At 39.9% G+C, this 22,978-nt stretch overlaps 1 protein-coding gene across 1 annotated transcript in view; it reads right to left on the bottom strand.

Annotated features, from left to right (window-relative positions):
* The window catches only part of pvrl2l (PVR cell adhesion molecule related 2 like), a 292,584-nt gene that overhangs the window by 98,945 nt on the left and 170,661 nt on the right, over window positions 1–22,978 (bottom strand). Inside the window, exon 6 of the mRNA XM_055157102.1 lies at window positions 22,824–22,972. Within this exon, the coding sequence (XP_055013077.1) occupies window positions 22,824–22,972 (149 nt within the window). The remainder of the gene's footprint in view (window positions 1–22,823; window positions 22,973–22,978) is intronic.

Below are 22,978 nucleotides of genomic sequence, written 5' to 3'. Positions count from 1 at the left end.
TAGGCTTTTCCCTGTTTAGCGAGGGAGATACGCACAACACAGAAAGGAGAAAAGCAGAGCAGAAACGAGTCTAAAGCCAATTTTAAACGCAAGAAAAAGGGTATTAAAGAATATTTTTGTTTTTCCAACCTGTCCCTGTGTGGAGACGTTGTACAGGTTGATAAACGGGACTTGGCCATATTGAATGGGTAGAAGAAATTCTGCTAAAAACCGAACTTTGGAAAGCACGTGGTTGGAACAAGATGGCGATGGCGAGCTGCCCACGGACCTTCTGAACGATACGCAGGAGAAATACTTCCCTTGTTGAACGCATGGTTTGCATCTGAACTGGTAGGATTTACCCAACTTTCTGCAAAGCTACTGCAACGACTCAGGAACATTGAACTGCAAATTAAAAGAGCAACGAGTAGAAAAAAAAAGGACTTTTATTCTGCAATATCCAGAATTATTCAGCCTTTTGCTGAATCATTTTGAGTTGTGATTTTGTATTTTATTTTCAGACCATAAACGAATGTTGTAAAAAGATATTTTACAATGTAAATGTTTTGGTTGGGAACAACAGAACAAAGTTCTCTTTAAACTGTAAAATAACTAGAACTAAAATAATTGAAACTAAATGTGAACTGAACTAAACAGAGTTAACTCGAAAACGTGATGGAACTGATTGAACTAAACTAAAAGGTTGCAACCTGAGAAACAAAAAAAAACCTGAGAAACAAAACCTGATAAACGAAATCTGGTATAACTAAAATATATCCGGAAAAAGAAAATAAGGGTTTTTGAACTTAACTACTTAAACAAAAGGGTTAAGATAATTGAAATTTATGTTAATGTTGTCTATGTCCAAATTTCAATAATAAGCCGGCAAATCATTTAAACTTATCCTCTTGTCTGTGGTCTTTTTATCGTCAAGTCGACTTTTGCTCCAGTAGACGAACCTAACCAATTGATACTCGTCCATTACATCGTAGTTCCTACCTCTACTTGTTATTACCTGTAATTACCACTCGTTGGGCGTTACAAAAAGGCTAACGGCTAACGCAGGCCACATTGGAGCTGACAGGGGCACAAACAAAACTACGCAAAAAGGACCAATCACAATTTACTACAAAAGGGAACAAAAACAACTAATAATATGAATCAAGGTGCCTGCGCGTAACACCCTTCACTGAAAAAGTTACACGGTGCACCTTTATGTTATGATAAAAGTCCAACTGACATTGGCCACGTTTACATGATTTTTAATGATGAATGATTCATTATTCCAAATTAAATACTTCAGAATTAATTTGTTTACATGGCAATAATAAATCTGAATTGAGGTTTACATGGAAAACACGTTAAACCGCCTTTATTTAATTCAGCTCAACATCTGGGGGTCAGGAAGAGTTCTGTTTAAGTTTAATTCCGAATAATCATTAGGAAAGTGTTTACATGCTCTTTTTAAAGCGGGATTAATGTTTATTCCGAATTCAATTATTTTTAATCAGAATTAAAGATCTTATGTAAATGTGGCAAATGTGTTTCTGCAGCACATAAGGAAGCCTGGTTTAAGTGTCTTGCCAAAGGACATAACAAAAAACAAAGAACATGTGAGAGGATGATGAGGATGGATGGACATGAGGATCTGAAACACTACCTCATGGACAACTTTCTGTGCCACTGTCTCCTTATTTTGACATTTTGAAACACTAATTCACATTAAAACATGATTATATTGGAGTATTACACCAGGTTACAGGTCATATCTGTGACAAAATGTGTTTCTTTGGCCTAATTTTTGCCCATGGAGCTTTTCTGTTTTAGCTCAAATTAGCTTTGGGCTGTACGGCGAAATGGAAACTGAAAGTAGTTTCTGTGTTGTTGCTGGGACTGCAGAGCTGAGCTGAGCTTGTTAGTTACCGATAAAAGGAGATAAAGGACACTTCAAATGACTTCACAACAATTAGTCTCAACACACAGATTCAGAAACATGTGATCAAAAGTGTGTATCGCTGAGAAATGTGTGCGTAGTCTACAGTATTCCTCTTAACGTACTTATGGCCTATTACCAAAACACACAAAAGATCATTATATTTAAGATTTAAAAGGAAATTTCACTATTTTGTTCTCAGTTTGGCCAATTTGTACATATAAAATTTGACTACTTTACTTCTGGAAATCATGACATGACACTAGGGAATTTCATTACTGTTACTTAGCGACCGAGTTGTACTCTCCAAAACTCCTCTAAAGTGCACAGATGTTTTTATTTGACAAATAAAAACACAAGAAAACACCTTTATTTTGGGCCAAAAAAAAAAAAATGTGTTTCTTGCGTTTAAATTATGACAAACTTTTTGGACAAAATTCTCCCTCCACGGAAAAAAGCAAATAGCAGAACTTTCACCAAAAAAAGTTACATGGTGCACCTTAACGTTAGGCTTAAAGTCCAAATGACATTGAGTGCGTATACATGCACATCAATAACCCGGTTATGATCGGGTTTTTTGAGTATCCTTGATGGTGCATGTATACGCAGTAACCCGGTTTCAGTAACCCGGTTATGGCAGTATCCCGGTTATTAGAAACCGGGTTACTGTAGCTGGTTTATTCCGATACTAACCGGGTTACTTGTGGCATGTATAACGCAGTACCCCGGTTACTGCAACATAAAGTTGAGTGCGCATGCGTCCAAAAGACACTTTCCAGCCTTTCACCACAACAGTAGTGACATAAATAAATTGACCAACATAAATAAAGTGACCAAACGAGTGAAATGACTGTAAAATAAAGAGCTGCGCTAAACCTGCACACGTACAATCTGCACTCGTACGACCTGCACTCGTGTGACGCTGAAAAGCTAAAACATGAACTATCTCCTATACTCGGAACACACTTACCATCATTAGCGCCTCTTCTGTCACAGAAATAACACACATAATCCACAGAGTCGTGTCATTTAGTCCAAAAGAAACTGATCGCATCAGCGGCACAAGGAGCGAGTTGTTTTTATCGCCGCTAACAGTTTATGCTAATTAGCCAAACGGTCTTAAGTTTCATTTCTGTAAAACGTAAACAAATGTGATCACAGCTGAATTATCTGATCAAACGGGCTGATGTGTCTATAGTCTTTATGGTTTATATGTTGTAAAGTTGAGTTTATTTATGCAGAAGATTTTAATGAAGAATCTGCACAGTGGATTGTGGGAGATCTCGTAGCTCCTTAGCTTCTTATGCTAAAGGAGCTCACGGTTTGTATTTTTCCTGGTTTATGAAATTGATTTAAGTTAATTTTTGCGCCTGCGCATTTGTAAGATTATGTCAAGAAACCGGGATACTCCATTTGATCATGTATACGCGGATATGAGTATCCCGGTTTCTCAGTGCGCATGTAAACGCAGTAACCCGAATACTGACAGAACCGGGATATGGCTAATAACCGGGTTATTGATGTGCATGTATACGCACTCACTGTGTTTCAGGAGCCCATATCTTGAACCCATATCTTGGGCTACGTTCAGACTGCAGGGCTTAATGTTCAATTCCGATTTTTTTGCGAAATCCGATGTTTTTGCGAGATCGTTCACATTTCCAATTAGATGTGACTTGTATGTGACTCCAGTGTGAACATTAAACGGCCCAAAAGTGTCCCACATGTGACACTGGAGACACGATGACGTCAACCGCAGCGAGCGTGCTCTGTGTTTACGGAAGTTGTCCAAACACGGACACGAGCATCGAGCACCTGGAGATTTTAAAGTTCCTCTCGTACCAGAACATGAACAACTTACTTGTTTTAAGGAGGAGATTGAGAAGGAGAAGGACGAGGTTTTTGGTCGTGGTGTTTTGTGGGGCAGCGGCAGCGACGTCCGTTGAAAGGAACATGTGGATGTGGAGACGTAGCCAAGAGTGGTGAGTGGTGATGTGCTTCGCTTCAGTGACACGGAGTTCATTAACAATTTTCACCTACTTCAGCGCAGAATAGTGACGTTTGTGGCTTGTTGATAACGTGCAGGTCGGATGAATGCGCTTTGGCCGTTCAGACTGAAGTCACATGTCAAAAGATCAGATATGTATCAATTTCAGGACCACATATCCAAGTGTCCTGGGTCACATTTGAAAAAAAAAAAAGATCTGTGTCATTCAGACTGTCATTAAAAGATCAGATACAGGTCACATAGAGGCCAAAAAGTCAGATTTGGGTCACTTCAGGCTGCAGTCTGAACAAAACCCAAGAAGGAAACCAAAACTGGGAGGAACCATTTTGCGTCCACGCTCACAATTTCTTACAAGGCGTGTTCGTTTTGTTCATTTATATATATTCTACAGTCTCCGGTTTTGAGCTTTTGCAGAAGAAAACGCCGTTACTTTTGTACATTATTTGACTCGCGTGCTGATTGTACACTGATGTCATGTGCTGCGATGGGAGTCGTTGACCTCCCAGAGTTAGAGGACGTGCATCTGGACACGCACTGATTAGAATCCTCACTCATCACGTCTGAGTGGACCACTGCTGCAGCTCCTCTGATCATCTCCTCTGGACTCCACTCCACGACAGCCACACTTTCTCCCCTCTCTCCCTCTTTTTCTCTCTCCTCTTCACCCCTTCGCTTCCTCTCTTGTCTCTCGATAATCGTCTCTTTCGCTCTCTCTAGTCCTTGTCTCTCTTTTGTCCCTCGAATCGCCCGTTTCTTTCCCCCTCTCTTCATTTCACTTGTTTCTCCATTTCCTTCCTCTCTCCTTGAACCTCTCTTGCTCTCTTCCTCATCCCTCTGTCGTCTCTCTCATCCCTCTCTTTCTCTCTCCCATCATTCTCTTCCTCATCCATATTTCCTCCTCTCTCGTCTCTCTCTCCCTCCCATCACTTTCTTTCTCTTACTCACCCTCTCTCCTTCTCTTTCTCCTTCTCTCTTCCTAATCCCTCTCCATCCTTTCTCATTCTATCTCTCTTTCTCTCCCTATCCCGTCACTCTTTCCTTCTCTCTCCCTTCTCTCTCTCTCTCCCGTCATTCGCTTTCTTCCTCATCCCTCCCTCGCTCTCTTTTTATCCACTTTCTCTCTCTTTCTTGCTCTTCCCCTTCTTCCTCTCTCTCTCTCTCTTTCTATTTCTCCCATCATTCCTCTCTCTTCCCCGTCTTTCTCTTCTCTCCCTCTCACGTCACTCTTTCTGTTCCTCATCCCTCTCTCCCTTGTCTCTCTCGTCACTCCCCCTCTCTTCCTCATCTCTTTCTATCCTTTCTCTTTCTCCCATCACTCCCTTCCTCATTCCTCTCTCCCTTCTCTCTCTATCTCTTTCTCTTCTTCTCTGTCTTTCCCATCACTCTCTCTCTCTCTATTCCTCATCTCTCTCTCTCTCTTTCTCCCATCACTCTCTTCCTCATTTCTTGCTCCCTTCTCTCTCTATCTCTCTTTCTCTTCTTCTGTCTCTTTCCCATCACTCCCCCTCTCTTCCTTATCCCTCTCTCTCCTTTCTCTTTCTCTCTCTCTCGCATCAATCCCTCTGTTCCTCATCCCTCTCTCTCCCTTCTCTCTCTCTCACCCCCATCTTTCTCTCTTCTCTCCCGTCACTCTTTCTCTTCCTCTTCTCTCTCTCTCCATCACTCTCTTCCTCATTCTTCTCTCCCTTCTCCCTCTCTCTTTCCTTCTCTCTCTCTCTCCCATCACTCTCTGTCTATTCCTCATCCCTCTCTCCTGTCTCGTTCTCTCTCTCCTCATCCCTCTCTCTTCTCAAACACAGCTCCTTGCCCTCTCTCTGTTTTCTTTTCTCCCTCTCCTCTCCTCTTTTATTTCCCTCGGTCATATTTTTTTGGTCCGTGGTCACGGTTTATTCGGCGCTTTTCCAACTTCCAAGGCGCCCGACGCTCTTTACGTCAAGGAAACGCAGACTCTGGGGGCGAGGCGGGTTAAGTGTCTTGCCCAAGGACGCAGCGGCAGCAAACCTTCCATTCAGTGGACAAATACTCCGCCTGAGCTACTGCCGTCTGTCCTCCTCTCTCCATCACTCGCTCTTCGTTGCTCATTCTATATTTCCCGCTTGCTCCACCCAGTCTCTCTTTTTTATTCACTTTCTCTCTCTTCTTCTCCTCTCCTCATCCCTTTCTCTCTCTTATCCTTCTTTCTCTCTCTCTCTCCCTCACCCTTCTCTCTCTATCTCTCTCTCCCATCACTCTCTCTTCATTCATCCTCCTCCCTCTCTCTACCTCTCTCTCTCCCATCCCTCACTCTTTTCACCCCTCTCTCTCTGTCGCACCCCATAGCTCTCTCTTTCTTTCTCTCTCTCTGCCTTCTCTCTGCGTTTCTGGCTCTTCCTCTTCGCTCTCGATCCCTTCTCTCTCTCTCTTTCTTTCTCTCATCACTCTCTCTCTCTCTCTCCTTAACCCCTCTCTTCTCTTGCCCCCCTCTCTCTTCCCTCACCTCTTTCTCTTCTCTCTCCTCTCTCTTATTCTATCGATTATCTCCCCCTTTCTCCTTTCCCTTTTCTTCCTTTCTTCTCTCTCCTCTCTCTTATTCTATTATCTCCCCCTTTCTCCTTTCCCTTTCTCTTCTTCTCTCTTCTCTCTCTCTATTCTATCTATTATCTCCCCCTTTCTCCTTTCCCTTTTCTTCTCTCTCTCTCTCTCTCTGCACTCGTTCTCAGATGTTTGGTTCAATAATCAGCTGCTTCAGTCTGTGTCCATGTGTTGATCATAAACCTCCGTCTCACCCCGGTGCCGCGAGTCGTCGTGCGAGTCGTCGTGCGTTCGCCGGTGTCTGCGTGTTTACACTGCGGGGCCGGAAAATCAGCTTCTAATTAAAACGGCCTCGTAACGTCAGAGTTTACGAGACGGAGAGGCCGATCGGAGCGAGACGTGCGCCGCTCCGGGTCCTTTGAATACATCACTGTCAGTCGTGTGGCAGCGGGGAAAAGACAGCGGTAAAATCAAACCCGTGTTACAGCTGGAAAGAGTTAAAGTTTACAGCGTTTAACCCTTACACACCTAAGGGCAGCATTAGATTTGTCCTCGCCTGGATTTTTTTTCTTAATTTTGCCATTAAAACTCCGCCTTTTACTTCCCAATGAAGTGTTAAACATCCTTTTTTTTAGTACAACCTGTTACTTCACAGTCTGCTGCTGTACTTGTGTCATATGGCTGTAATAAAAAACTATAGGACCAGAAATACAAATGGAAAAGGAAAATAAAATCCACACTCTTTCATACAAAACACACAACAAACATGTATAAACAACTTTCTGGACATAAAAATGCTTAATTTAGGGCCTTAGCTACAAAAGTGCAAAATATAAAGTCTGTAAGTCACAGGTGTCAAACATACGGCCCGGGGGCCAGATCCGGCCCTCCAAGACCTTTAATCTGGCCCTTGGCTGATTTTCAACTAAAATATTGTAATTATATTTTCTATTAAAATATTGTTAATTTTCTGTGGTGTTTATCATATCAGCGTCTCCAGTGTCTCTGTACGTGGCCCCTCCCACCAGAGCAGCGCAAATGAAGACTTGTCTCTTTCCAAACGCTCTTAAAGGACGATCGTTTTGACTGTTGACCGTGACACCCTCATCAGAAAAATGTCCAACATGAGAAAAGTGGAGCCGAGTGCAGGATTTTTAAAAAAAATTGACTTATTCCTGTTTACATACAAGTTCATGTTAAAATATTGTGTTGAAATTGTTTTTTTTTTTTTTTTTTAAGTTTCAGGTTGTTCATAATATTATAATATTTTGTAAAAGAAAGAGTTCATCAATTAAAAAAGATTTCTGTAATAGATTTGTGTTTCTCTGCACAGATATTTGAACTTATTGTTATTTTTGTGGGTTTATATGCCATGAGTTTTCTGATCCGGCCCCTTTGGGATCAAAGTAGGTTGGATACGGCCCCCGGACCAAAATTAGTTTGACACCCCTGCTGTAAGTAATTTCAAAATATCCTTATTACCCTCAAAACAAAACAAAAAAATTCTTGGAAATGTCATGGAAACAGCTGGTGTCAGGTCCAGGTCACAGACCCACATCACTTCCTGCATTTCCATGGTGTTTATTACATTTGGATTTGTACATTTGGACTGAAATAAACCTTTTAAGTAAAAACAGAAAGGGATGCGTACACCAATATGTGTAATTTGTCATTTATTTGAGAAATAAATGCACTTAGAGAAGGATTTTTCAATTGTTACGAACACAGACGCTCAGTGCAGTCGACCATTTTGACTCACTACACTCTTTGGCAAAGTTTGGTCCAGTCAAAATGTACAGATACTCATGCGTTTGGCCGAAAACAAAGTTCTTATTGGTTCTTAAAGTTCTTATTCCCTACGTCATCACGCAGCATCTGTGTGACGTAGGATAATGTCAGAATCATGCTTGGAAAGCCGCAACAGCAAAAAACAAACAAACAAAAAAAACATGTAAAACATATTCCCAGTATCGTGCACAATACCGTCGTTGAGCATGTTTGAGTAATCACTTTGCAGATCAACTCTTGTTTTCATCATGACTACTTCACCCTCATTTCATTTCCTTAATCTGTGACAGACGTACAATTCTAAGAAAGCATCACCTAATCATTTTCGTACAAGTTTTAAAAAATCACGATGCATTTATCCATCAGAGGGACATGCAGCTTCAAGGCTCTTTGTTGTGATGACGTTAATGGCGACATCAGCTCCCTTGTTTCTTTTCTTAAGTTGTTTTAGATGAATATTGCGATTTAAAATACACAATTTATAACGTAACGATCCGCGGGTGTAAGTGATTATAACTATGCACCAAACACAAGCACTGTAGGTTTTCTTTACACATTTGTACATTTAAATTATTGCTGCATAAACTTGAAAAGAAAGTCATTTAATAAATCTTTTTTTTTTTTTTTTTTCAGTCACATTTTTCAGACAATTCTTTGGATTGAAGTGCCTCCTGGAAACGCACAAATGCTCTTTTCTGTGTAGCTTAAAAATAAAACCCACCAAAAGTCAAGAAAGCGCACAGACTCTTAATTCAATCACTCTTCACTCCCCTTCACTCATCCAACCATTCAAATTCATATTCGTATTTTGCCTGAAGCCCTTGACCACGACCTCCTGCTAACCACTCTGCCGTCGTACACAGAATTACACTTGTACAGAGCTGCTCCGCTGGTCTCCGCTGTACCACGGAGCTGTGACTCATGTGTAAACGGTCTAAGTGTTGTACGTGGGTTTTTAATAGTGTCCAGATCTACTCCAGAATGAGTCACTGATCTGAGGAGACTTCCACTGTGAATCATCCTATGTGTGAGACCGGCCATCTGGACCACTGGGCACCGCGCTGCTGCTGCCATTATAATGCAAGAATGTGGGACAGAGTGTATTTTTAGAATAACCATAACTTCAATTTAAATAGAAGATGTGTAACTTTTGGGTGAAATAATCTATGATTTATAGTGACACTTTAAAGGGCCCATATTACACTGTTTTTCTGATCTTTTCAGACTATAAGGTGCACTGGATTATAAGGCACAATATCAATAATGTTGAATTCTCTCGTCTATTTTTCTACATAAGCTGCTCCGGATTATAAGACACATTAAGCGAAACAAACGGACGACACTTGAGACTGATACTTAGTCCAGACATCCATGATCCATTGGCAGATCGTGTCGTAATTTGTCCGGCGTTGCCTCCCTGTCTTGGAGAATGTGTATTGTGAATGTGAATGTGGGTGAATCATTTAAGTTTTTTTTTTTTTTTTTTTTTTTTCTTACAAGGAGGACTCAAATATACATTGAGTAATAATGTGTTTAATGCAGCTTTGCACACATTTGTTTACATTTCACAGAAATGAAACTTAAAACCACATGGCTCATTTGCATAAACTATAAGTGCTGAAAAAACAGCTCTTTCCTTGGGCTGATGTGGTCAGCTTCTGTCGGACTCCGTGAGGCTCCTGAATACCGTAGCCTTAATACTCCAACAATCCATCAAGCAGTGTGGTTTTGTAGCTTACAAAAGTCATACTAAAACATTTTGACAGGTTCGAGGTCAGTAAGCACAACCAGAATTAAAACATAAGGCGCACCGTAAATTTTTGAGAGAAAATGAAAGGATACTAATTGTGTCTTAAAATCTGGAAAAATACGGTATGTTTCCTGATCACAAACTGACCTGGAGTTGTGTTTTGTTTCATTCACACGTGCTGAACACACAAAACCTGCATATTTAGGCTGAGTTCTTCTCTCAAACAGAAAACACTGTTTCAACTTCTGATGTCATGTGGTGATAGAGGAAGTGCTCCAGTGTGTTTTAAACTCTACACAGCTTCAGTAGAGTCATTTGGACAATTACAGACCTGAATTTGCCCATTTCTACTGAACAAAAGATAAAAGGTAGCTGTTACTTAACTTGACAACTCACGACATCACGGGGTGGAACAGAGCATTCTGAGGTTTGAAGATGTAGATGCACTAATAATAAAGGATTACTGAAACAAAACACAAATCCAGGTATGTTTTTGAGGAGTTAACAACATTATAACATGACCTGGAGCACAAACAAACCAAATTCGCATAATACCTAACCTTTAAATGTAATTACACTTAATTACAAATAGTTACCCTTGTTATTGCAGCCGTATTACAATGTTATTACTGTGATGTAAAGTAAGTACAACCAGATTTACTACTGCAGCTACAAATTACAACACAACCAATACAGAAGATCACGTGGAAAGTTATATAGTTTTCTTCAACATCAATGGTTTTTATTTTTACATTTCTTCAACATGAATTACAAAGTTGTCATTATGTTTTGGTATTCAAGAACAATGCCTCAAAACCCGTTATTTTCTTTAAAAAAAAAAACTCAATATGGCTGCTCATCTGAAATGGCTTTTGTAGAAATTTCGGTTGACGGAGCGAAACAAATTGCACATCAAGCTTTAATGTCAATGACAATTTAGTTACAAAATGTGTTAAAATGCCCTTGTTTTCTTTTTTTTTTTTTTCCTTTTTTTTTTTTAACCAGTCCAACTCTCGCATTTTACAGAGAGAGGATTAAGCCTCAACTCAGAGTCAAATCTTCAATCCCAGTACACGCTTTTCATTTTATTTCAGTCCAGGCACTTACACACGTCTGTTACAAAAGCATTTTGGTAAGTAAGTAAAAGTACACACATAAAAGTAGTGAAACTTTGCTCACATATTCACTGTCCTTCCTCTAAGTATAATTCAGGTTTATTATGAGTAATTGAAACCCTCACCCCTTCATTAAGTCATCGCTAAGCCTGGATCATTCTTCACTATTTGTACATAATGAATCGAGTCTTTGTTCAGGTTTAATTAAGGAAAATGGATTCTAAAGTGATAATAATGTTTTAACTCTTTTAAAATGCTCTAGTAGTGTTGTCACGATACTAAAATTTCAGTACGAAGAAATGGACTTGATGCTCAGTACTGATTTCAATACAATGATGATAATAAAAACACTCTTTAGACAGACAAAATAATGTGATTTTCAACATTAAATCACAGCATTTTCTTTTATATTCCCATGTGGTCTTATATCTGTGTAATCCTTCATAGTTTTTTCTTTGCCTGTGATGTTCTTCAGTATGGCATTAAACTTGGGTGTATTGCATTTACTCTATTGCTAAAATACCTTGTCGATGCATTCTTACTGTGAGCCGGTCACATCTCCATTGATCTGTCCATAGATGTAGACCAGACCAAAAACACTGTGGAGTGTTGTTGCTCTTGAGTGGTGCACATTTTGAATCACATTCTAGAATCAGAACTTCAGTCACCATGGTAACTGCGTACTCGTTACCGTGGTGACTTTATGATGTCATGCCAGAGCTTCTCCATATAAAGGTCGCGCGCCAGAACTTTTCTACCATTTCTCAGCCAACAGCCGAACTGAAAGCACCTTTTCACAACCTCTCCACGTCACGACACAAACTTAGCTCCAAACAAGTCCAAACTTCCACTCAGAACATCTGCCGACCTCTGAGAGTAACTGGTGAGTATTTTATCCAACAGAGATTTGTGTAGCACATGTAGGAGTCCACTTTCATCCTGTAAGATGTGACTGAGATACAATCTACCAAGTTTTACTGGCTTCACCAAAGAAATATTTAGTTTAATATTGAGAAATGTAAATTGGGTGTATGGAACCAGAGCTAAACTAGGATTGAACCAGGACTGAACCATGAAGAGTAAACCAGGACTGAACCAGGTCTAAACCAGGACTAAACCAGAACTAAAACAGGACTAAACCAGGACAAATCTTGGACTTGAGAGAGAAGAGAGGGCTGTGTTTAGCTCCACGGGGCACTGAGCTCTGCGCCGGTCACCAGACGGTCTACGCGGGCACACCTCCCTGCCCTCAGTCCTGGTTCAGTCCTGGTCCATCATGTCTCCGGTCACTAGGACAGTACTGCAGATATCATGTTTCTATGCAGGTTGTTTTCATCGATGCCAGTAGCTCAGGTTTGACATTTAAGTCGTAGCTATTTTATATTTGTTGTTTTTTATACCTCACGTCGCGGAGAAGTGGGTGGACGGCGAACCTCACGCACCACACCCACTACACCCTTTTATAAAAACCCCCCGTAATTCAATAAATGACACATCCATAGAAACGGGGAGGTGACGGACCCCTGACCAAAAAGCCACACAGCGCACCTTTAAGTAAAACCATACATGAGCGTTTGCCTTGAAACAAACCGGAGAGTGAGAGCGCGTTTGATTTGGGGGTTTGAGTGCTCGCAGTGGTGCCAGATACCTTCATGTGGAGCCTTTTTGTGGCTGTAAGATTTCACATGGCGTACGTCTGTTTGAACACATTTAAGGGCCCTCTATGATACTCAGACTCGTCACAATGCAGCGCTCAGCAGAGGAACAGTGAAATCTCAGCCACTTGCGAACGCCCACGCAGCTTCCAAAAGTACCGCCGGGCTACAAACGATTCTGCGCACACAAGAGACACAAAGCTCACAATCGCGCCGTGATATTTCTAAACGTAATAATTTTAGCTTTTAGTGGCGCTGTATAAAGTTATTCCACGCAGATGGTAAGTCACGGTGACTCGCTGTATCAAAAACGGACTGAAATGAAAAGTTGTGATTGTTCTAAATGAAATATTAGCTTATAAACAGTTTTAAACAAGTGCCATATCCTGTTTTATTTCAGCGTGGCAGGTCCAGACTGATATCTCGCTGCGATCGTCCAATCAGATTTGTTCATTTCAGTGACGATGTGAAACGAAAGAGCTCATTGGTCACTTATAATTTACACCAAACTACACTCACTTTAGATAAACAGTTTAGTGCTTCACTCATGAATACTGCAGAAATCCTTGATGTTTTTTGGCTCCTTGTGACGCTTTTTCATTTCTTTTTTCCTCATAAGCAGCTATGTAAATTTTTTTTCATATGCGTCAACTACAAGATTCAAGATTCGAGATTATATTTGCTATTTGTCCTCACGCAAAAGTCCATACATGTCAAGTACAATGTAAAAAGTGCAAAAAAAAACCCACCAAAACAAGCATACATTCAGTTTAAAAATCCATATTAAATACATCATTCAAATAGGCCCAATATTTAAAGGGACAGTGAGGAATTTTGGACATAGGGCCTCATTTCCTAGTGAGCCAGAGTGTTGGAGACGTGTGGAGACACTTTTTACAATATTCCATCCAGTCCTTGTATTTGCAGAGGTCGCTGGTGCTAGACTAGTGCATGTCAATGGCCATAGTTATCCTGACACTAAAAACAGTCTTACCCACTCCACAAAACACCCGAAGCGATTTTATTATTACGCCAGACTGTCGATGTAAATGTCTGTGTTGATAGAATAATGTTTGAAATAAAACTAACCTTGCATCGCATGAATCGTCGCATGTTGAGGGACTATTTTCTCATATATCAGTCCGCCGCTGCTGAGCTTTCTATTAGGAAGTACAACTCGCTGCTGCTGCTCAGACATAAATCCTTCAAATGCAAGGTTGGTTTAACTTATAAAATTATGTTATCGACACAGACATTCACATCGACAGTCTGGTGTAATAACAAATTTGCTTCAGGTGTTTTGTGGAGTGGGTAAGACTGTTTTTAGTGGCACGATAACTATGGTCATTGACATGCACTAGCCTAGCACCAGTGACCTCTGCAAATACAAGGACTGGATGGAATATTTAAAAAAGTGTCTCCACACGTCTCCAACACTCTGGCTCACTAGGAAATGAGGACCAATGTCTAAAATTCAGGACTGTCCCTTTAAAAGCAGCAGTGAGACACATCACAATTAATAATAAATACCGTATATTGCACGTTATAATGAAGTAGCGAGAAGTTCAAAAAACACAATCAGCAATAGTTAGTACTTCACTTTGGTCATTAGTCTGACTGTGGTGGGAAAAAGCAGACCAATCCACCTGTCAGTCACTCCCATCTGAACTCAGGGAGATTCACCGGTGACCAGACTCACATCTTCATCTTCAAGTATTGGAGAAGTGAGTATTCTGAAAATACTCGACAAATACTATAGCTTTAAAAGTATACCACAAAACATAGACTAAAACTAAACCTGGAATAAAGACAAGTCTAAAATGTGACTAAACTATGGAGATAAAATGTGGAGTACAAAGTAAAACAGACTTTAAAGAGATCAGTGATACATTTTTTTCATGTTCAATACAGATTATTCGATGCAACCGATGACCGATAAGCTCTGACGATATTCTTGAGCAAATATATAGAATAAATCTGTATTATTTTCACCAAAAAATGTACTATAAACTCAGCACAAAGCTCTTTTTTTTAATCACAAACCTTGAAGAGAGTTGTGTAGTCACATTTTGTACAGCTATCTCTGGCAGTAAAGTGTTCAAATAAAGCTTTATGTGTACTCATTAGGCAGCTGGTCGGCTAAAAAACAAATTATCGACCTGATTTAAGGCTGATAGCTGAAGTGCTAGAAAGTACAAATATCGGCGCAATATATTAGCCAATCGATATATCTGTTTATCTCTAATACTTTACTAAAAAACATGTCTGATTATACAAACAAATGATTTTCCCCATTGTGAGATGAATATATTCTTGTGTTTTTTTGCTTTATCCAAGAGAGACTTTCTTATAAACTAAAACTAAGTGAAGAGAGGATTCCTTTTGCCTTCTGTATTCCCTTTGTCATGCTGAAGAGAGACGGAGCAGTGGTCATTCATTACGGGCCCCTCTGAGATAAGTACAGGCCTCGGACCAGTTAGAACCAAGTCTGTTTGCTCGGGCGATACCCAGCATGCACCTGTCTCTCCGTCGCAGCAGGAGCCCCCGCCCCCCATTGTTATCTGCTGCTATCCTAACACTCAAAAGTCAGAAAGGCTTCCTGTCTCCTGCCACTCTCTCCAATAACTTTAAATTATGCTGAAAAGAAAAATACAAAGAGGAAAAAAACAAAAAAAAAACACGGGGGTTTCAAACTGTGTGATGCATTTGAGTTTTTCTAAGAAGTTGGACGTTACAGTTTTATGGTTTTATTTAGAAACGTGATGCATGTCCTAAAACAGACATGTCAAACTCAGGCCCGGGGGCCAAATTTGACCCGTGATATAAACAGATTTGGCCCGCAAGATCATATCAAATATGTATTAGAGCTGGAGCTATAGAGACATTATTTATTTAAAATGTTAGTTATTATTTTATCTTATGCTTGTTCTGGACTCAGTGTTTAAGCAAAACTATTACTAAACATTTATTTTAATGAGAAAAGGTTTAATATTACATATCTAGAAAGAAGAGAAAACGTGCAGATGTTGTCGAAATTTTTCAAAAATATTTTATTTGGCCCATGACTTAGCCCCGGTTTTTAATTTTGGCCCTCGATTTTGAGTTTGACACCCCTGTTCTAAACAAAAACTATGATTACAGCTATGATTATTGACACGTATCAACAACATGCAGCAAAAAAGAAAATACTAAAGACCAATAATATGAAATAACGAAGGATTTGCCATTTACAAATCCACACAATCTCAGACACTTTAAGCAAGATTCAGAAAAACAGGTTGAAAAATGTTTAAGCTATTTTATTTTCAGCAAATAAATTACTTCTAGATCTGGCGTGGGCGGTCACTGTTCTCTTTTATTTCTTCTGGTTTAAACCAAATCGAGAAGAAACGACAGAGCTTTATAGCGATTATAATTACTTTTTTTTACAATCTCTAGCTTCGGCGTATAATCTTTAAATAAAATATCAAAAATTACGGTTAATGAAAAGAACAAATGAATAAAGCGCGTGCGTTAACCGATAATATGCAACAAACCGACTACAAATCCACACAATCTCAGACACTTTTAGCAAGATTCAGAAAAATAAGTTGAAAAATGTTAAGGCAATTTTATTTTTGGCAAATAAATAAATTACTTCCAGATCTGGTGTGGGCGGTCACTGTTTTCTTTCTCTCTTTTTTAATTCAAAAAGCTGAAATAAAAACTTTGTTGTGTTCATTTAATTCAGCATTTTGCGTTGCAGCGTCTTCTTTTTTAAACCAAATCGAGAAGAAACGACATTATAATTACTCACTTTTACGATCTCTAGCTTTGCCATATAATCCTTTAAGTAAAATATCAAAAAATGAAGGTTTATTTCACGTGTCATAATGAAAATAACAAATAACAAATAAAGACTGCACACAAGATCAGCTGCGTTAACCAGTAATATGCAACAAACCAACTACAAATCCGCACAACCTCAGACACTTTCAGCAAGAGTCATAAAAATACAGAGAGAAGCAATGATATTTTCAACAAATAAATTATTCAGAGACGACATGGGCCACGTCTGACCTCCGCGTCCAACAGCAGCAGTGATTTACATCGTGAAATTTGACGCGAAAAGGCCAACGACTCAGTGTGGGAGCTTGAGTAATGTATATGTTTATGTGGGTCCGTTTTCGAAAACAACGGGGGGGAAAAAAATGCCAGAAAACACCAAAATATACAGTAGGCGTACCCCCGGCCGAGAAAAGATTTAGTTGCGAGAATCCGCTGAGTCCAAACCCAGCGGGGAGATCGGGAGCGAGCGTGCAGCCCGACAGCTCAGAAAGTCCCGGTGCAGCATTTACGATCAGAGGGGGTTAGTTCATTGAAAGAGAAAAGTGCTTGGAACAAAATAAAAGAAAAACAGGAAATCATAATTCAGGGCAAACTTGCTCACACCAACCTGAAGACCCACCGGCCGTTCCCCGGAGAACCGTAACCATAGCAACGCGGGGGCCAAAACGCCGTAACGGGGGAGCCAAGATTTCTCGTAAAAAAAAAAAAAAAAAAAATTCACTTTTCATTTACCACTCAGGCTGTATATTCTTTTTCCTTTTTTCGTCTAACTACAAAAGAACGAATCGCAAATCATAAACGGCATTTTTTTTTTTTTTTACTCGGCTCTCGTTCGGAAATTTGGCCCCCGCTCGTAAAGTGGAAAGGGTCTATCGAATCAGAAAGGCTTGTTGGAAAACTGTCAGCGAGGAAAAAAAAAAAAAAAAAAAAAAAAACGTGGAGCGTATCCGGAAAAATTTGGAAGATTAGGAGTAAAGCGGGATTCCAACAGCACTAAATCAGGTCTGGTCCCAGCGGGAGGGTGGGGGGTGGTGCACTGGGGAGATGAGTGTCCCTGTGTAGTGTACTGTTAAAATGCGCTTTCATGTGAGTCCAAAAACTGAATGAGGCTGTGTTAAACCTGCGCGTGTTGAAAATGTGAAGCGTTCGTGTGTACGGGAAGTCGTGTTTTTGGGTAATCGTGTTTGAAAACGCTTAAAATGTGACGTAAGAGTGCGAGCGCGAAGGCGGTTACGCTGTCGGGGCTGTGTTCAGACTGGATTTTGATGGTTCAAGATGTCGCTTTTATGCAGGATTTTCAATTGAGATCATGTATTTCTTAGTTGAAATTTGGAAAATCAGTCAGACGTAACGTTATAACGACCGCGGTCAGTGGAGCTCAGCGGTGATCGACCACCACCTTTTGTTCCAGCGGTAAATTTCTCATTCAGTTTTACCGTAGACTTTCCAAAAAACAAAACAAAAAAATAAATAAATGTATTAAAAGTTTGAACACTTGCTTAAGGCTAATCAGCGAGGTGGTAACTAAAGTTTATTATTAGTAAATTTTATGTCAAGTCTGTTTCTGAAGCTTTGTAAACCGCTAAGTTTTTAAAGGTGCATTGTGTAAGTTTTCTGGTGTAGGGCAAAGTCCTGCATCAAGTCGGGTAAATATTTGCTGAAACGGGCGGGTTTTAAGGTTCTGGAATTTTACAGGCGGGTAGTGATTTCACATGGGCGGGTCAGGACTAAATCAGGACTAAACCAGGACTAAACTAGGTCTAAACTAGGTCTAAACCAGGACTAAACTAGAACTAAACCAGGACTAAACTAGGACTAAACCAGGACTAAACTAGGACTAAACTAGGACTACTAAACCAGGACTAAACTAGGACTAAACCAGAGCTGAACCAGGACTAAACTAGGTCTAAACCAGGACTAAACTAGGACTAAAACCAGGACTAAACCAGGACTAGGACTAAACCAGAGGACTAAACTAGGACTAAACCAGAGCTGAATCAGGACTAAACCAGGACTAAACTAGGTCTAAACGAGGACTACACCAGCACTAAACTAGGTCTAAACCAGGACTAAACTAGGACTAAACTAGAACTAAACCAGGACTAAACTAGGACTAAACCAGAGCTGAACCAGGACTAAACCAGGTCTAAACCAGGACTAAACTATGACTAAACCAGGACTAAACTAGGTCTAAACCAGGACTACACCAGCACTAAACTAAACCAGGACTAAACTAGGTCTAAACCAGGACTACACCAGCACTAAACCAGGACTAAACTAGGACTAAACCAGAGCTGAACCAGGACTAAACTAGGTCTAAACCAGGACTAAACTAGGACTAAACCAGGACTAAACTAGGTCTAAACCAGGACTAAACTAGGACTAAACCAGAGCTGAATCAGGACTAAACCAGGACTAAACTAGGACTAAACTAGGTCTAAACGAGGACTACACCAGCACTAAACTAGGTCTAAACCAGGACTAAAACCAGGACTAAACCACTAAACCAGGTCTAAAACCAGGACTAAACCAGGACTAAACCAGGATAAAAACCAGGACTAAACTAGGAAACTAAACCAGGACTAAACTAGGCCTAAACCAGGACTAAACTAGGACTAAACCAGGACTAAACCAGATCTAAACCAGGTCTAACCTTGGACTTGAGGGAGAGAGAACCCTGAGCCCAAGGAGCAGGGTGCCTGCAAAGCACTCTACGGTCTACGGTCTACGGTCTACGGTCTACGGTCTACGGTCTACGGTCTACGGTCTACGTGGGTGCACCTCCGAGCCCGTCCCGACAGCCAGTCCTGGTTCAGTTCTGGTTTAGTCCTCCTGGTTCAGTCCTTGAATCAGTCCTAAATTAGTCATGAGTTACTCCTGGGTTAGTCCTGGTTTAGTCCAGGTTCAGTCCGTGGTGTGTGCGGGGCAAAAGTCCGGCATTTCGATCAGACTTTCTTCTGCCTGTGAAGTGATGACAGATTTTTGACAGTAAAATTACGTCTGTGACTTCGTATTCGTTTTGCTTTGTCTGGAATGTTTCACAGTTTGGTATTAAACCTTTCCATCTTCATTCTTCTTCTTCAGAATACCTGTTTTTTTTGAGCATTTAGTTACATAATGCACCTTTAAAACATTTAGCAGAACCTCGCATTTTAAACATGTTTTTGCACAATCGTGTTATGGATATTAGTTCACACGTCGCTGACTAGCCTTTAAACTCTTAATATTATTATTTTTTGAAACGTCTGTGAGCAAAATTAGCGGAAAATTTACTTCCAGAACCAGAGCAGGTGGTTACTGTTGAGCTCAATATAAAAACACAATACAGCGACTGTGCTTTTTTCAGTATTGTGTTAATTCATTGTTGCATTAATTCATTTAGAAATTTGAGCTACAGTGTTTGTTTTCTAACCAGCTCATACTAAAATAATTGCACAATAGTTGAGAGCCGATTTGAGAAGTAATTACCCAGCCTTATAGCTGTTATAATTTATTTTATTTTTTTTTACAATTGCTATAACTTTGACATAAGATAAAATAAAATAATAATAATAATAATAATAATAATAATAATAATAATAATAATAATAATAATAATAATAATAATAAATAAATAAATAAATAAATAAAATAATACTAATACTACTACTACTTATAATAATAAAAAATAATAATAATAATAATAATAATAATAATAATAATAATAACTACATCAAGTCCACCTGTAATAATGTTATGTCTAATGTTTGCATATTAAAGGTGCACTGTGTAACTTTTTGGTTGCGGGTCCATCACCTGCTTGTTTCCATGGATAGGCCATTGCTCTGCCTGGAATGTTCCACAGTGTGACTTTAAACAGCTCCACCTTGCATTACTATTCAATTACAGTTGGTTTTACAGCTCAAAAACACCTAGAAAAGCAGGTGTTTTGACTGTGAGCGGGGTCGCCTCTCCACCGATCTGACCTGGAACTCGATTAGGTTTGGTCTCCGTGAAGATAGAAAGGTTTAAAGCCATACTGCGGAACATTCCAGGCAATGCAAGAACACCTCCGTGAAGAAAAAGCATTTGACGGAACTTCCACCAGAAAAGAACGAAAACAATGCACCTTTAAAGCTTTTATTTCACATTTTGTTGACATTTATAATCACGCCGGTTATTCAGAAAGCCTTCGTCACTATGGGATGATTCGTATTGACTTTAGGTTAAATGAAAAGTCCCATCGGCCCCTCTTAAAGACTCCACCAGCGTTAGATAATAGCCACACTTACATGCTTCAAATCAATGTCCTCTTTCACGCTCCAGGTGCACAGCTAACAGCTATTTGATTTCTAATAATTAACCTCGATAACCAATCCTACGCAGAGACAACTCCAATACGCCAACAGGACCGAAGCCAAGACTTAGCTCTTCATTCAAACGCCGTTGTATTAAAGAGGGGGTATTTCAACTTTTATGAGGTTTTAATTGCACATGAAACATAACATATTTAGATCACCATGTTATAAGGATGTAACAATAACCAAAATATCGTGATATCGTATCGTCAAAAGTCTCACAGTAATATCGTGGGCTGTCACCACTGTTGGGCAAGTTACTTTAAAACTGTAATGCGTTATTTATGACTTGTTAGTGTCATTTTAAAGTAATTTGTTACATTACAATATTACCGTATCTAAAATGTAACGCATTACTTTTAAGTTACTCTCCCCAAAATAACTGTCGCTGATCAAAACTCAAATATCAATCAGAGAACGAAGACGCCGAAATTTTGCGTCGTATATGGACTGAACTAGGACTAAACCAGGTCTAAACCAGGTCTAAACCAGGTCTAAACTAGGACTAATCTTGGACTAGGACTTGAAATTTAGGACCGCCCCTGAGAGAACCCCAAGCCCATGAAGCAGGGTGTCCGTAAAGAGCGATCGGGCGTCGGCTGCGATTAACCCCGTGGAGCGTAGAGTTCTGCGCTGGTCGTTTTGCCCACAGTCCCCCAACGATCTACATGGACTCACTTCTGGGCCTGTCCCGACATTCGGAACCGTAACGATGGCGTTTCACCGCTGCTGATATCGCGGTGATTTTAGCAAATTTGTATGAAGAAAAATGAAAACCCCACCACTTCAATCCAGATTAAAAATGCATTGTAACACGCGATACTGACATTTGTACCAAGTAAAATATTACAATTTTCCCCCCGTAATGCCTTACATTACTGCGTTACAGCAAAAAGCAATGCATTACTGTAATTCATTACTTAGTTTCTCTGCTTAAATGCTGGTTTTATAGTATAAATAGCTAATAAACATTGAGAACTACATATCCCATGAATCATTTCAACCCAGACAACATGAAGTTATGTTTTTTACTTGAATTCTTGGGATTATGACAGTAACAATTCAAGCCAAAATCTTGTCAAGGTATTTTAAAAGCAAAAAAAGTGTCCTATCTACAATTATGTCAGCCTCTCCAAAATATCGCAATAAATATTTTACCGTGAGATTTGGATATCGTTACATCCCTACCATGTTAGCGTCGACTGTTTTAAAAATGCTATATTTGCCCAAAACGTTTTAACATGTTTTATAAGTCCCCACTCCCTTCATTCTCTGTGTTAAGTCACTCCATCGTCAGTGCATTATCACAAAAAAATCAAACCACTGCACATCGCATCAGGTTTGACAAGTTTTTAATCATGTTTTTGTATATTTCTGGAGAAGGAAGGAGAGATTGATTTGTATAATACCCCCTCTTTAACCAAAAAAATAACTTATTAACTAACAAAGTCTGCACATACCGTTCAAATGCGATAAAAATAAACAAAACAAACATCCAAAAGATCGCTACTTTTGAATATGTGCTATGCAACTTTCTTCTGGTTTGCCTGAAATGTTCCGCAATATGGCATTAAAGCCGTCTAAGTCCATGAAGGCAAGAAAGCCAAGCTACATATCAGATCTGTGGTGAGGCAGTAATGCATGTTTTTTGGAGAAGTTTTTGATCAATAAAAACACACAAACAGATCACAAATTTGCTTAATATGGGCCCTTTAATGCCACGCTGCGGAACATTCCAGACAAAGTAGTAAAGGATCTGGCAAAGCTTCCAACAGAAACGTTACATAATCGTCTGTCAATCACTCAGCTCTGACCACATTGTCTTAAGAGGGGCCTCGGTCTCTTTTCGTCGGTCCCGGTCTGAACACAGCCCAGTGCAGCGATACAAGAAACAGTACTGGAGTATTTCCTGTACTCACCGATGACGATGGTGGTGATCTGGTTCTTGGTCGCCCCGAGTTTGTTCTTGACTTCGCACACAAAGGTGGTGTTGACGGCGTCGTCCACTTTACGCACGGTCAGTTTGTTCCCGTCCACGACCACAGAGTCTGGTAACGGTCCGGAGACGCTACAA

Source organism: Boleophthalmus pectinirostris, unplaced genomic scaffold, assembly GCF_026225935.1.
Source record: "Boleophthalmus pectinirostris isolate CB_2022bp ecotype Guang Dong unplaced genomic scaffold, ASM2622593v1 HiC_scaffold_21, whole genome shotgun sequence".
Lineage (NCBI taxonomy): Eukaryota > Metazoa > Chordata > Actinopteri > Gobiiformes > Gobiidae > Boleophthalmus > Boleophthalmus pectinirostris.
The sequence above is the reverse complement of the archived record's forward strand: the minus strand, read 5'-3'. Positions and strand labels throughout refer to the sequence as shown.